The following is a 16,013-nucleotide window of genomic DNA, read 5'->3' on the forward strand; positions in this document are numbered from 1 at the left end:
TTAAGATTCATCCTTGGAGCATTAAGGATATCTGTAGCAAATTTTGTGCCAATCTATCCCACAGTTAGAGAGTTAGTTAGATATATTTTAGTGGTGGACAAGCAGACAGATACCATTAGCGGCTAAAATACAAGTTTGGGTGATCACATAAGGAGATAAATAACATCTGAAAACATCTGAATTATGACATTTAGCTTTAGTTTTGTCATTTTAGCTTTCTTCCACAGTGATACATGGTACTAACTGCTAATCCTAACCAGAGTGACAGCTTCAACTTTATACATATATTAAACATGATAATGCTTCGGGCGTAATTTTTCTGACTTCCACTTTGTACCTCTATTCTTATTCTTCAGTTGTCTTTAGTCGTGTCATATCTACAATTAAGCATTTAGTACCAAGTCACCCTACTGTTTCCTATCACACTACACTTCCTGACTCACTGTGTATGCATTTATTTTGAATAAAGATCATATAGCAGCAAATATGCATTCCCACAAGATAAGCTAATGCAGGGATTAATCACAGTTTGCAGCAATTAATCTAAGGTCACAAAATAAATGTCATAATGATTTATTGGTCATAATGCTACAACTTTAAATGTAATTACTTCCTATCTGGGTTTCAGGAACTGCTCACTATACAACAACATACACATAGTGAACTGAGAGTTGAAACTTTAGCAAAGTTTTTATATAATAAATTCCTTTTCAGATACATTTTTATAGATGCTGCACCCTTCCTATCTTAGACTTTTATTGTGTAGCCAGAGAAAGAGCAGATAGTTGATAAGATGGTCTGAAGCAAACAGGAATATTGATCGTGCAGTTGCGAAACATCACTTCAAATAAATAATCTCATATGTGCATCTTCTGTGAGACCTAACAGACTTTCATAATATACTTGAATCTGTAATGATAAGCTAAAGTTTATATTCATTTTGCAACACCGCAGTTGCTGTTTTTTACAAGAATTAAGTTAAGTTAATAACCAGTTAAATTAAGTAGTATGTGGATATTTTTTCCATTAGAAGTAGCTTCAGTTATTATATTATAAGCTCAAACTCACTTTAACATTACAATTCTTTGCAGTACAGACTACTGTTTCAAAATGTCTAAATCTGATAACAACCTAATGTTCGGAGCTACAGTAGATATGTGTGGGTTGAGTCCACTTTTCTCCACATCATGGTGTGTTAGCTTCGCAGTGGGTCACTGACCATTAGTATCACATAAGAGATTCAATTATTTAGATTTATATGATGCATTTCTGCACAGATTTGCTACCACAGATGAACATTTCATATTTAAATTGTGTTCAGAACCATACTCATACTGTGAATCTGTATTTAACTGTACAAATCTTGCTCTTGTTGGTATCTTACACAATATTCTACAAAAAATCTTAAACTGCATAACATAACATAATATCAGCCCTAATACTAAGGACCTTATTTCCATGTACTTAGCGCATTAAAGACTGGTAATAAAAGAATTTTATTGCTAGATATGTAACTGCCACTCTCATCAAGAGGGACTTCAAATGTCTTTTTCAGGGACAATTTGACAGCTAGAGTGGTTTGGCACTTCTCCACAACCATTAACAAACTATGCATATTAGCCAGTATTAGCATCTCATGAGGGCTTCAATTTCCTGTTGTAGATGTCAGTGATTTCCTGCTGACCATGATGTTAATGGATCTGCTTACTCTACTTTCATGACCCAACTCTTTTCATTTCATCTGTGTAGTCTGTTGCTTTTTAATGTAAACAAGGTATCATTTCAAAATTCAACCTCCATCCAATTAGAAAATCAGTCTCTTGGTGGTTATTGATCAATATGTCAGGGTTCTTGTTGTGTGATTAAAAGCCTACAGTTAGCTTTAGGTACTTTCAAACTGAAAAAAAGATTACAACCAATTGCTGGAACTTAACTTCTTCCCAGGCACTGAATGCATTCATTATAAATATGTTGCTTCTTTGTTTGTTATGTTTTCCTGGGAAGTGACAAAGTAAAGATTTGGAAAAAACAGCTTTTACTGACCCTGAAATGTTATTAGACAAATTTGCATTTGTTTTGTGCAAGTCCATTAGTACACCCACTAAGGGTGTAACATCTTCAGTCTAAAAACTGGTGCAATAAACAGGTGTATAGAGTCTTGTGTCTTGTAAGGAGGATGAAAGGATGGCTCAGCTCCATATTAGCTACTTCAAATTCATCCCCTCCTCCTCCTCCTTCTCCTTACATAAGAGTTGTGCACTTTGTGCTTCATGGTTAGGAAAAGGGCTTTTAAGAGAAGCCCACAATTAACAGACTAAATGCAAACCTACACACACGTTGAGTGGGGATTTTATTTATAATGAAAACAGGCAGCTGGTTTTTCAGACCCTGAAGAAACGGGCGTGAGTCATCCCTGGAAATAGTCAGAATCACTTTGCCTATCATGAGCCTTCAATCCAAAAACTACGGCGTGCTGCTCTGAGCGCCTCATTTGGTTAAGAAAACCCAAAAGCAAATCAGTGCAAACACAGAGTGAATAGCAACAATGTCCTCTGCTGTCTGCAGTAGAATGTAAAAGATACGGCTAAATGGAAAAGTATAATCATCTGCCACCTTGTTGGGTTGTGTAAACCTCTCAGGGAAACTAATTAGTAGTGCAATTTATTTGGCAAGCAGCTGAAGGTAATGGATTTGACCCTTTACAGAATCTTCTGTTAAATAGAGCTATAACATGATTTTCACTGATTAGAGAAGGGGAGTACAAGAAAGACTTGATGTTAAAGCTTGTCTTTTACACAAAGGGACACACTGCATACCAAAATCCACGAGTTTGACCCCTCCGTATGTTGTCACTAGGATGTTATTGCCTTTGACATCACGGTGAATGGTCTTGTTGATGTGCAGGTGTTGGAGGCCCTGTGTAAAAAAAAAAGAAGGAAAAAAAAAGGGGTTAGGAGCTTTTCCTGACAAGCACCTGCCTCCAAAATTATCCCGTTTAAATGCACTCTTCTTATTAAAGCAATCCATAGAGGAGGAGGTTGTTCAATTCAAATCTACAGTATGCCATTGTCTCCCCACCGGCAGCCGTGCACATTCAAAAGGCCAAACTTACCGTGAGGGCTTCATGCAGGATGTAGGCAATAATGGCTTCATCCATTCTGTCACCCCTTTTCAGCATGCCTTTGGCCAGATCAGTCACCGAGCCACCATTGCAAAGCTACGACAGAAGAACCACAAAGAAAAGAGGACAATGAGCAAAAAGAAAAAAAAATCAACATGAGTCAGCACTTATAGCTCATCTTATACAACGTGTAGAAATCTGGGGCAGATGCAGAATTTCATGCAGAGGAGAAACGGCAGGGGATGGAACCGTTTTTGATCGTAAGATTTTACAGCCAGAAGAGGGATGCCGACAGTGATTCTATCAATTTTTAGCAGCTTATCTTTTAGAGGCAGCTTAGTGGGAGGTGAGAATCGTGCCCATGGAGAAAATGTACATTTTGTGTGCAGGGTTTTAATCTACCCAGTGATGACTAAGCAGGGTAAATATTAAAGGATGTACAAATTATCTTCAAATGAAGTACACCCTCTTATGTTTCCAGACAATGCCGAGGTTTGTATAATAAGTTGTGCACCATTTACAGGCAAAAGATTCTAGCTGGAAACAGAATGTACTAACGTTAATATCAGCTTGAAGCCTTTCTTCCACTCACAGTAAGAGACATTTCATTTTTGTGTCGTTATAGGCGTTTTCTTGTGGTATACTGTGTCTAGATATGGAGTCCGCAGTCAATAGCAATCCCACTTGGAAAATTACAGAAAATTACCCAGTGGGTTGCCTTGGCAACAATAATAACCCTTAATTTAGGCCTTTCTTTGGGAGATGCCAGGGGTTTACGAAAAATAAAAAAGCTCTAAGATGTCAATCACTGCGCTGGAAGCTGGTAGTCGACAGAAATTGTAGATTCCCCATATGTTTGCAAACAAAGACCATGTCAGTCTGTGTGGTAAAAGATATCCTCTACAAATGCAGGAACACGCAAAAGCAATCTTATGCTTGTAGTGAGCATTTTGCATTTCAACACATGCAAAAAAGAAAACGAAAGAGAATAACTTCTAAAATATTTTGTGTCAGACGGGAAATTTCCATCATATCTCTTCATGTGTTACTTGTTCTTTTATAATTGCACTAATTTCCCACACTTGCATACTGAAGGCTTAATTAGGCAATGAACAGGCAGTGGTGTATGGTTATTGAGGATAAGAATCACTCCCCTGCAGCAATCAATACTAAAGACATTGTGCAGCACATAAAAGCAGAAATATAAATGTGTTTTATACCACAGCATTAACACAACTGTGACTTTTTAATGCAGACTGTGCAAAATGACATGCTTTGGGACACAACATGAGTTTTAGGGTTTTTAGGGAAGCAAAAGGTTTATCTAGTTGAATGTTTTTTTTATTTAAAAAGAGCAAAAATAAGATATAAACCCATATTTTAGATACACTATTTGATTGCACTAGAGAGGGAAACTATGAAAACACTATATAATATTACTCTATGGATGATTTACCCTGTCTCTGGTATAACAGTAGCATCACAACACAAGTATAATATCTGTGGTTGTGTGCCCAAATCACCAATTAGTGGCCCATTTTACTTTGCTGGTCTTGTTTTTTCCATATTTTGTGCTACATATTGCAGCGAATTGAGCTCACCACTGCAAATCTTTCACTTACATCTTACAATGAACACTTTTAATACAAAATCAAACCAAAAAAAATGCATCCTGACATTATTATTGATGTCCTGTCTGTATCTTGTTGGCTAAAAAGTAAACTGCATCAAAAAAATAATCCGATATTTGAGAGTGAAGTAAGTCTTTGACCTTGACTAAGTGATGGCATAAGTTTCTCCACCGTGCCTCGTGTCTGCTTTCTATCTGCCGAGCCAGAGAACTGTTGCAGGATGGATGGCAAGTATCTCAGCTGCCACATGGGGAGCTTAATCACTCCCTTCTCTCTGCTATCAGACGTGCAGACAAACTGCAGTTAAGCAGAGAATACCGCCGAGGCTTTCACAGACAAGCACAGTGCTCTGACAATGAGCCGAACCTGACGTCAGTCCACATCACCTCTGCCATATCACCTGTCATCATTAAATTACACAGAGCAGACAGACAAATCCATATTAATGAGGGGTCCGGTGCCCTGGATTTAACTGAGCTAAACGTTAGCGCTCTCACCTTAGCCTCCTTAGCTACACGGCGCTCACTTACAGAAAGTGATGCTCGACATGAACATTAATTATGTCAGATGTGGTGAAGACCTCTGCCAGGTGGAAATGATATAGTATGAACCCTGCTTTGATTTGAGTCATGTACAGATTAATACAAATTTCCTAACTTTTCTATGAGGTGAAAGCTGGTGTAGGCTACAGATATTATGACGTAACTAGTTGAAGGTTTCTTGATCATAATACAAACTAAACAAACCACTTATTCCCAATAGATTGAATGATAATTAACAAAACTGTAGCTCAACAGAATATACAGTACACTAGCGGGTCAAAAGATGATTATGTAATCCATTAAATCTGGTCAAATAGGTCAAATAGGTCATAGACATAGACACAGTAAAAAGTAAAATGAAGACTTAAATATTAAATATGGACTTGTGTTGTAAAGAACTGTCACTTCAAGATTAGGATTTTGCCATTAACAAGGTTTCTGTATGAAGGTACTGTAAAAAAAAAAGTGTTTAAAGATAAAAGTTAAAACCAATACAACCGGGTGCCAATCATTTACTATTATCCCCCAAAAGTGGACTGCAATAATATACAATAGAGAGGCTCCACACTAAAACAAGAAGACTAATTATTATTGATTACTTGTTTGCAATTATCAGTGCAGGTAAAAGCAGAAGAGAAACTATTAATATAAAAGCTCTGTTAAGATCTATGTCTTCCATCTACATATGAGTTTCCACAGAGCTGTCAGTTTTTCAAAGAATAAAACTGAATACGCTGAATATTAAATGGGATGCTCTCCATTACAAATGAGGTCAGGTGCTTGTTTAGTCATGTAAATGAAAGGAGTTGATCAAAGACGGGTAAAAGAAGTGGATGAAACAAATATAAAGATGAAACAAACAGGGCTGTCCCTTCACCTAGGCCTGAGACACCACTGCAGCCTTTAAACACACAGGTGCTGACTTTTTTTATCTTTGATGTACTTTTCCATGCAATTATGAATCTATATTGTTTTGTTTACTGTCACATTAATGGAGTTGGAGCACGTGTGCGGCGGCACTGAGTGACCGTTTGTGTTTCTGCGTGTGTGACAAGCTGGATAGTCTCCAGAGAAAAGCGCTCCTATTGTTACTTTGGCCTTATCGTTTACACAGGCATAATAGCCCAGGTATCTACTTTCTAACTGTTTATTGAAACGTCCCAACAAGGAATACGATTTTAAACCTCATTGGAAATTAATGACTCCAGAGGCCTGCAGCACGTGTCTGGACACACACTATAATGCACGTACATTTTATGTTATTTTTAACTTCCAATTATGTGTGTGACAAACCCACAATACGTATAGTACAAAGATATAAGATGGACAAAACTGTCTGGTTTCAGTGGATATGATTGTTTTTGGTTGTTTGTTGCAATATAAATACAACCCAAAAACATCATGTAGTTTTAATTACAAATCAAAATTTGATTACTATTATATTATGTTTTGCAGGGATGATCGTTACTGAGTTAGTTTTCATCTGTGTCCCTGACCAGATGTTAAAGAGGCAACCTAAAATTAGAATAAAATGAAATAAAGTCAATAAGAAGCAGGGAATGGAAATGAGTGATTTCGAATCTGGTCGTGGTGTCTCAACAAACTTTGCATACTTGGATTTTTTTTCCATTAGTGTTTTTTTCCATACTTTCATTGCATTTCTTCAAAAAGTCTTATTTTCTCAGTATTGGCCCAAATTCCCAAATCACATTGCCTCTATAGCCATTAAATCCTTCTGTAAGCATCATTTAACAAACTCCGGGTCTGTCTGCTGTCATATGCTTCTTATGTTTTTCAGCCACTGAATCTGAATCTCAAAATGTTTGATTAAGTTCTGCAGAGACAATTGTAGTTTTTACACTTTCAATTGTCTCTATGAAGCTCTAAAAATGCTGGTGCATGTTTGGTGATGATGAAGGCCCCTCTTGCTGTTTTTTCTTCTATTTCCTAATGCCTGAGCACAGCAAATGTTTTACTTCCCTATACACATTTTCGTGGAGGTGGTTACATTAACAGGTGTCTAACTAACAGTTCAGCTTTGATTTGTAATTGTTATAGTGTAACTACAACAATAGGTGTATTGTACTGTAGGTTCTCAGGCCATGTCATACATTCATTATATACCAAAGTAAATAAATATACTCACTCTGTGATTTGTAGTGACAATGGGAGACTTGTCCAGCCAGGTTGTAAAAATGCCAGCTACTTAAAAGGGCAAGTTTACTGAACTGGACAGTCACTATATACCCAAAGTAAGCTCGTTTATCACTTTGTGACAAAGAAGATGATCACACAGAGGAGAGTAGTTTCCAATGGAAGTGCCAAAAAGGGTTTGGATTACTTAACTGTCTTTCAATTTGCCCCATGTTGTCACTATCAAATCTCCACTGTCATCAGAAACACACTGGAGAAAACACGAGCAGGCAAAGCTGATGAATTACAGTTCACAGTCGGTTCACTCATGGTATCTCTATAAGTTCAAATCTGGCTTCGATCAGTGTTGAGGCAAAGTGTCTGAATGAAGATGTGTCAGTCTTTTGAATATAAGGACAAAAGATCTATCAGGTGATAATGTTGGAGACATGTGGAGTAGTTAAAACAAGGTGTCACAGCCGAGATCAGGTGTTTCTGGTCTAAATGGACACACCAGCTTGCCCATGTCATTTACTACTGCTCGTATTATTATAAAAGATTGTAACAACACAGCAGTTCAATTTTGGGTCCAACAAATTTAATTTAGGGCTCAAAATGCAGTACAGCCACATAGTAACGCAATTTCAATTTGTGACTTGGTGACTCATTTTTGCATAATGGAAGAAAAGATACATCTTTGAAAGGTGAGCTTTTAAAGGTTGTACAAAACATTGGCCTTCATTTAACAGGCTCTTTATATGAAACACTGAAGCTCACAAATGAAATGCACATCTAAATCAGTTTTTTTATTTCTAATTAGAGAATAAAATCCGCTCCATTATCGCTATCTTTGAAGTATATTTAAGGTCTCCGGGAGCTAAATTATAGCATCATACATGAAAGCTTGCTCCTGTCTGCCCGCATCCGCTATCATAAAGGAGCACACTACAGAGGCAAAGCCAAAAGCTCGCAGACCCCAATGAGAAGATAACAAAGTAGAGGATGCAATTTGTATGAATTCTGTTCATAATGAGCGGTCTGCTGTCAGTCCAGGGCAAAGAAAGGCTCATCTCTGCAGAGCTAAAGGATGGAAAATTACAGTTTAGAAAGGGGGGGTTGGGGGGGGGCAGTAACCATGGTGAATGACCACCTCACTCACTGCTTTCCTGTCTCTTCACTGCTAAACCCCATGTGCATCTACTTCAGAGTACCCTCCCCATCACCTCCACACACACACACACACACACACACTAGACACTGCCTCTGCCTCAATACACACATCCACTTTCTAAACTGTCAAGCAGTAATTTCAGCTTCAGGATTAGTCACCAGATTTAGACTGCTGGCTGCAGAGTTTTTGCAAGGGATTTTTTTTTAAAGTGAATATGCAAAGCACAGAAGGAAACAGAGTAAACAAAGTAGAAAAGCTGAGTGGACTCCTCTATAACACCAGATTTCTATTTTTTCTTTGCAGTAATTGAGTCCTGACAGATAAAAAAAACAAAAAAACTGCTAACACATTTTAAAACCAACAATCACTACAGTGCAAAATAAGACCTGCTTTATCAGATTAAGGTCTTTGTTTTCCTATACTGTAGGTTGTGTTCTGATTATTCAGCATCTTAGATTGTACTTGATATCCTGGGCGAAGTAATTGTAGGGTCCTCTGCAAAGGTCAGGAGGAAGGACAGCGATGAAAAGAGAAGGAAACACAAGCTGGAGAGGTGAAAACTATCTACTGGGTTAGCATAACACTGCGGCAATTGATGCAAAGCCCACTGAGCTTGGATTACAGAAATATGGACACTGTGTTCTAGCACTGCTGCAGCTGAATAAAGGAACAGCACCATGTGGAGGGTAGTTAATAGAAATGGTCATTGCTTTTTAAGGTGCAGACATTAAATGTTAGTTTATTAAGACCTAAGAGAGAACATGTTTGCAAATCTAAGCAACTGAAGATTAAGAAAATACCTGAAATAGTGGTATGCCAAGATGCACAGAAACAAATATTCCATGTTATTATGTTATTTGTTCTTTTCCACCATGTTATTGGGTTAGGTTTAGGGTTGATGTTTTTCCCATTACAGTGTTTCCCACACATTCATTTATTGGTGGCGGTCCGCCACTAAAGAATTACGTCCGCCACAAATAGATTTTTCGGCTTTTTTCTCGCTCATAAAATAATTATAATGAGACTCTGTCTGTGAATGTAGCTTGTCGTTACAAATCCGGGGCAGTATGTGGCGGCAATAAAACCAAAGAAGACGCACTTAATGCACCTGGTCGGCCAGAAGAAGAAGACGACGACGACGACGACGAAGACGAAGAAGAAGAAGAAGACGACGACGAAGACGAAGACGAAGACGACGAAGACCGGAGGCTATCTGCTGGTGTGTGGTGGTGTCGTATGAAACAAGAGGAGCTCACGGACGTAAACAAAACAGTCACGTGTCCCACAGATGTACGTGTAGGTCAGGAAATGACGTAAACAGACCGTTTATGGTTTGTTCCGTGTGTGTTACGTTACGTGTTGGACTAAATACATGGACATATTGAGGAAAGTATTCCGGTTTTATGGAAACGGATTTCATATTTCAGCAGAATGGAGACTTGTCGAGCTGTACAGAAAGTCCTGAGTCATAAGATGATCGTTGTGGATAAAGGGAAGACTTTGAAGGTATGTAGCATTATAGCTGTTAGCTTACTTTAGCTAAGTGGCTAGCCGAGCTAACCGCTAATACTATTACGGTTGTGAGCAACTATATAATTCGTGAGTGGTCTTGAATGAATCAGGAGAATCTAAGCTTTCTAACAATGTACCGCATGAATATATATGTTGAAGGGTTGGTGTTTAAAACATTCAGAAGAACTTGTCGCTACCTCCCAACTTCCGGTCCGTCCCGTAGGCGGAACAGCGTGTTTTATGTGTCTGCAGTTCCGATCCTTCATGTTGGCTGAAACAGACATGTCACCCTCAAACATGCTGAAACCATATTGAAGTTTGGCCTGCAGTTAGTCTTCCCTAATGTTTATGTGACAAGCTGTGAGGGGGAGCGATCATTTTCTCATTTGGGGAGAATCAAAAATGAGCTGAGGACCACACCACCACCACAAATAGATGCCTGTCCTGTGGGAAACACTGCATTATGTTGGTATTCTGTTGAATCAGTTGTGTATCTCTATGTCTTAAAATGAATCTAAAAACAAGAAATATTTGCAACATTTACATCCAAAGCAGTAGTGCAAATTCAAAATGTCACTCATGTGTGTCCATGTAAACATAAACCACACTCACACTGATGCTAGCAGGTCTGTAAGTCTGTATTTAAATGTTAACTTTAGCAAGCTAACAGGCTAAAATGCTGATGGTTAGCAGGTATCATGTTCATCATGTTCACTTTGTTGGTTTTAGCTAACCTTAGACTATTAGTGCTAAACACAAAGTACAGCTAAAGGTGGGAATGCCACTAGGTTTGCTCATTTACTTTGCTGCAGTCTGAGTTGACATGATGATGACGTTTAAGAAAACTACCACTGAACACTGATGTCTGTACCAAATTTCATGGCAATCAATCATATACTTACAGGGGCATTTCTCTTTGAACCAAAGCCAAAATCAAAAACCACTAACTCAGGAGGTTGTTAAAGGATAATTACCGTTTTTTACAACCTGGACCTTATTTCTAGCATAAAATACGATCATTTACTCACCCAGACAACTTTGGTGTCATTTGGAGTCGTTCAGACGAAATTAGCTCCAGTGGAGTGCTGCGTATATCCGTATAATGCGGGTCCTATGTTACCCGGGTCCTATGTGACCGGGGAACATAGGGATGATCCCGTCTACAGTTAGCTGAGTTAGCAGATGAGTTAGCCGCCGAGCTAGCAGCCGAATTAGCAGCCGAGCTAGCAGTCGAGTTAGCAACCGAGTTAGCCGCCGAGCTAGCAGTCGAGTTATGTTATCACCAATATTTTGTTATGATACGTTAGTGCTATTCCCCTCCGAGCCTGTGGTGGCATGTTATCAACATCCGGGGTCTGTAGGTTGACCTACTAACCGCTGATCTGACATCATCTGAAATGACATCATCCAGATCAGAGGTTAGTAGGTCAACCTACAGACCCCGGATGTTGATGTTGCGGCCCCTGTACTCGCATTTTATGGATATACGCAGCACTCCACTGGAGCTAATTTCGTCTGAACGACTCCAAATGACACCAAAGTTGTCTGGGTGAGTAAATGATCGTATTTTATGCTAGAAATAAGGTCCAGGTTGTAAAAAACGGTAATTATCCTTTAAAGTCACTAGCTTTCATCTTATGAGGATGATGAATATCTATAGCACATTTCATGGCGATACATGTAATAGTTGAAAATATATGTTTCACTTAAATGCAAAAATGGTGCTATAAATGAAAAGCAAAGAGATCATCAAAGTCAGTGGCCTTCATCCACTTCAGTCTGCTCCAGTGCTGTGAAACTTCCCCTGCATTATATCTTATCAAACCTCTTAAGTCTGCTGATCATGTTTACCAGATGTCTTCAGGTTTGTACGACTTTCTATCAAAGCAGGAACACAAATTACACAGTCAGAAAGTCAAAAGCCAAAGAAAACCGACATTTGCCGCCGTGTTGTACCCCACAAACACTTTCCTTCTCTGAGGTTGACCTCCATTACATGTTTGTCAGGAGCCTGACATTTCAAAAGCGCTACAGCAGGCAAGGAAATATGAAAGATGAAGAACTAGAGAGCTGGAGGCGAGTCATTTTTAGATGTACAGAAAGCTTCAGCGGCACCACCAAGGTCCTGCTGAAGTTCAGATTAAATATCACAAATCAGGTGGATATAACCATTGCTGTATGACTGTGGGTGCAAGACATTTTTGTTCAAAGTTAAAACATTTTACATATAAAAATTTGGGTGCATAACCTAAAAAAAATTTAAAAAACCCAAACAACAGCTACGCAAAGAGACATTTTGACCTTTGTTCCAGCGTGCCAGGTGTAAAAACTAATTCAATGAGACAGTCACTGTAAACAGAAATCTGTGCTCTCAGCAGGGAGCCTACAACACACAAGCGATCCCCCACCCCCACCCCCAATCAACATGTCTGTAATGCTAACTGGCCGACAAACAAATCCCTAGGTTGCCTATAAGTAAACTCCAAGACTGCCTATAGTAGCTTAGTGTTACGTAATCCCTGGTCAGATTTGGTTACCGCTACATAAACCTGGAGAGACTGGCTGTGTGAAGTCCAATCTGACCTTTAATCTTCATCTTCATGATCTTTGTCTGCACGGTATAGCTCCGGTAGGATACACGCAAGTCTTTGTCAAATATATTGGTTGTGACAAACATGCGGTGGCTTTTCTGTTCAGGTGATCTTACCTCCAGTACTAGCCACAACTGATCCCCACATTTCACATCCTTCTTGTAGTACATCCCGTAGAATTTGACAACATTGGAGTGGTCAGACAGAGCTTTAAGGATGTTGTACTCTGCTTCAATCTCCTCATCGATGTCCTGCAAAACAAAGGACAAACATCAGTTAAACATACAGAACAGACTCAGTTTGTTACCTATAAAGTCATTATTTGCTCATGTTTAAATGTTTCTGTTTTGAGATACTTTGTGGTGAGGAAAGCGTGAGGAAAAAGATTGAATGGTGGTGATACGAGCCTTCCAGTTTAAAGGAATTATTTCCCATTTTTGGAAAAATGCTTATTATTTACTCCTATGTCAATACATTAAATATGAAGCCGGAACCCGGATTCCTGTTAGCATAGCTTAGCATAAAGACTGAAAACAGGTGGAAACAGCTAGCTAGACCATGAGGTTTTTCATTGACACAAAAAGTGTTAAAACAAGATTTTCCAACTTTAAACAGAGCCAGGCTAACTGTTTCCCCCTGCTTCAAGTCTTAATGCTAAGTTAAGCTAACCGACTCCTGTTTCTAACTCAATGATTAAAAGACAGATGTAGAAGTGGTATTGATCCTCTTGTCTGAGCAGGCTTATCCCTCTAAGCACACTGCTGCTGCTCTTTAGAACAGTTTGTGAAGTTTCTTTTGTTGACCCTGGAGTTTAATGTGGGTGAAAAGGGCAATCCACAACATCTTAATTATAACAATTATGGGATTCTTTTCTGTTGTATGATGCTGCAAGACAGGATACATTTATATAGAAACCACTGAGGTAGAAAACATTTGGTAAACACATGATATTTTAATGAATACTAATTCCTGTTTACTTTTAATTGTTGTTGACCTTTTTATGAACCTATCATATAACAATATTCTGATTTAATGTGATAAAAAACAGAATTTGTGTTGAGGTTAGTCTAAGTTCATCACATTTTTAAGAGATGGGTACAGATTGGCAATAGCAGTCTCATAACTGAAGCAAAACCACTTGACAGTGCTTATACAACTCATAATCTGAAACCAAGCATACCATATAGCATATAAAAGCACTTTCACTGTATGTGACTCTATATGTTAAGTAATCAACGCTGTGATTTAAATGATAGTAATGATGGTCCTCACAGCCTAGTGGTCTGTAGATAATCATTTCTCAATAATGAGAAACAGTAACAACTTCACAAAAGACTAATGAGACTTTCATTAAGGTGAAGGCTGGATTTAATAGATGAAAGTGGCTCCTCATTAGTGCTGCTAAATAAGCCATAAAGTTCACCGTACCTTAAAAATAGACAACAGTGTGGAGGTATTATCAGTTTATGCAGGACATAATGACATCTAATTTCTCTAACTGGTGTTTGGGGTAAAACACAGAGGCTGCATGGCAAAATAAAGTATGAAAGGCTCCATTAATGTCTGAAAACAGTCACAACTGATTACGTTACATATCAGTGTTAAACAAAAAATGGAGGGATAATGTGCAATAACAAATCTAAACAAATGATCTCTTTCATTGTTCCCCAACAATTTCCTTCCTGTGGACGGATCAGTCCCACACTACCACCAGCAACATTGCATAAAGCTGTTGCTCTTTCTGTACGCCACATTTCACCTCACACACCCAAATGTGTTTTGGCTGTACGCTGCACAAGCAAAACAGCCTAAAATTATCAGAGTACCGCCATGATATGCTGCACTGATAATGAACAATTCATCAGAAGCAATTTGCTCCAATAATGTGCTGATGTTTGTAGATGGGAGAATAATTAGAAGAAACTCCTTTACTAAATGTCCTGTGTGCAGAGTAAAGCCGAGCAGGATGATGTTTATCTTGTCAAGGGAGGGGCTAGTGAGTCATCCACTATGCTGACGATGGATCAGATCTATCAGAGATCTTTGAGCGTGCTTGTCTGAACTTTTCACACCTTTTAACCTCTAATTTTAATATCCTGATTAGTTTTCTCTACATGAAAGGAATGAATTACAAAAATGCATGAAAATAAATGTTTTTGTTACTGTTTCAATTTCCATTATACCATCCTATTACATTTTTTAATGTAGGTTTAGGCATTTTACCAAATAAGCCATAAATAAACTATGAATATGATTATTTCTGGATGACATTGCTCATTTAAATCATATAGCTCATCATATTTAAATTTTTTCTACATATGCGTATGTTCCCATGCATTTTGTAGAGATTAAATGGAATTAAATTTAAGGTGCACACTGTAAGACTGAGAGTAAAACTAACGTACAAATACTGAGTGAGCATAACAAACTGTAAAGTTAAGATAGATCAAACGAGACAAGAATTTAATCTGTGCTAGTGTCTAAATCTGTAATATACAGATGCTGTAAATATAAGGTTTTTAGGGCCACAGGACAGTAATTTGTCCACCCTGTGCTTCCACCAAAGGCATAAACACACCACAAGCTTATAGCTGCATTAACATGCACTGACTGCAACATGTGCATGACTCAGACTAAAGACATTATCCAAACAGTATAAAATATGCGAACTTCAGATTACACAAAGAGACATTGTTTTATAACCTAAGATTTGAGTTTAAATAAGATGATATGTAAGATATTGCTTGAATATCATTTAAAAAAGAAAACATCCTAAAACACCACTTACATGGATAGGATCCAATATCTTTACTGCTGCTTTACTTCCATCAATTTTGTTAAGCACTTTGTAGACTTTTCCATAGGTCCCTTTGCCAATTGTCTCAATGATTTCCCAGGTGTCGCTTGGATCTGGAAAGTTGTCAAAGACAATCGATTTCCCTGATTGTGGAAACATCTTCAGGAGAGATCTCCTATGGAGAATAAACACAATGGTCACTGTTAAATAAAACGGTAGCTAGGAGGAAACCTTGTTTATATTCAGTATGAACAGACTGATGATTGAATCTGTGTAAACATAGAGAACACCTTATTCTCATCTTTATTATTTATTCAGATCCTCATTAGCTTCCACAAAGTGTTTGCTAGTCTTCCTGGGGTCCACAACAACAATAAACAAACAGCCATTTAAAATGACCTTAATCATTAAAACAGGACAAAGCTAAACAAGCCAAACACAGTATAGATATCAGAAAATACATAACTCTGAAAGGGTAGTATACAAACTTACAATCAAATCAAAAACACAACTGT

General features: G+C 38.1%; 1 protein-coding gene across 4 annotated transcripts in view; it reads right to left on the bottom strand.

Moving 5' to 3' along the window:
* The window catches only part of myo3a (myosin IIIA), a 56,841-nt gene extending 41,172 nt beyond the window's left edge, over positions 1-15,669 (bottom strand). For 2 of the 4 annotated variants that reach the window (XM_053342565.1, XM_053342566.1), the window contains exons 1-4: positions 15,490-15,657; positions 12,818-12,952; positions 3,113-3,217; positions 2,817-2,916 (exon numbers count right to left, since the gene is read on the bottom strand). In XM_053342565.1, coding sequence (XP_053198540.1) covers positions 2,817-2,916; positions 3,113-3,217; positions 12,818-12,952; positions 15,490-15,657 — 508 coding nt within the window. Of the gene's footprint in view, positions 1-2,816; positions 2,917-3,112; positions 3,218-12,817; positions 12,953-15,489 lie in introns of all 4 variants that reach the window. The other 2 variants (XM_053342568.1, XM_053342567.1) reach the window with 2 other exon arrangements.
* Positions 15,670-16,013: the final 344 nt, after the last annotated feature.

The sequence above is a fragment of the Scomber japonicus genome, chromosome 21 (genome assembly GCF_027409825.1).
Source record: "Scomber japonicus isolate fScoJap1 chromosome 21, fScoJap1.pri, whole genome shotgun sequence".
Classification (NCBI taxonomy): domain Eukaryota; kingdom Metazoa; phylum Chordata; class Actinopteri; order Scombriformes; family Scombridae; genus Scomber; species Scomber japonicus.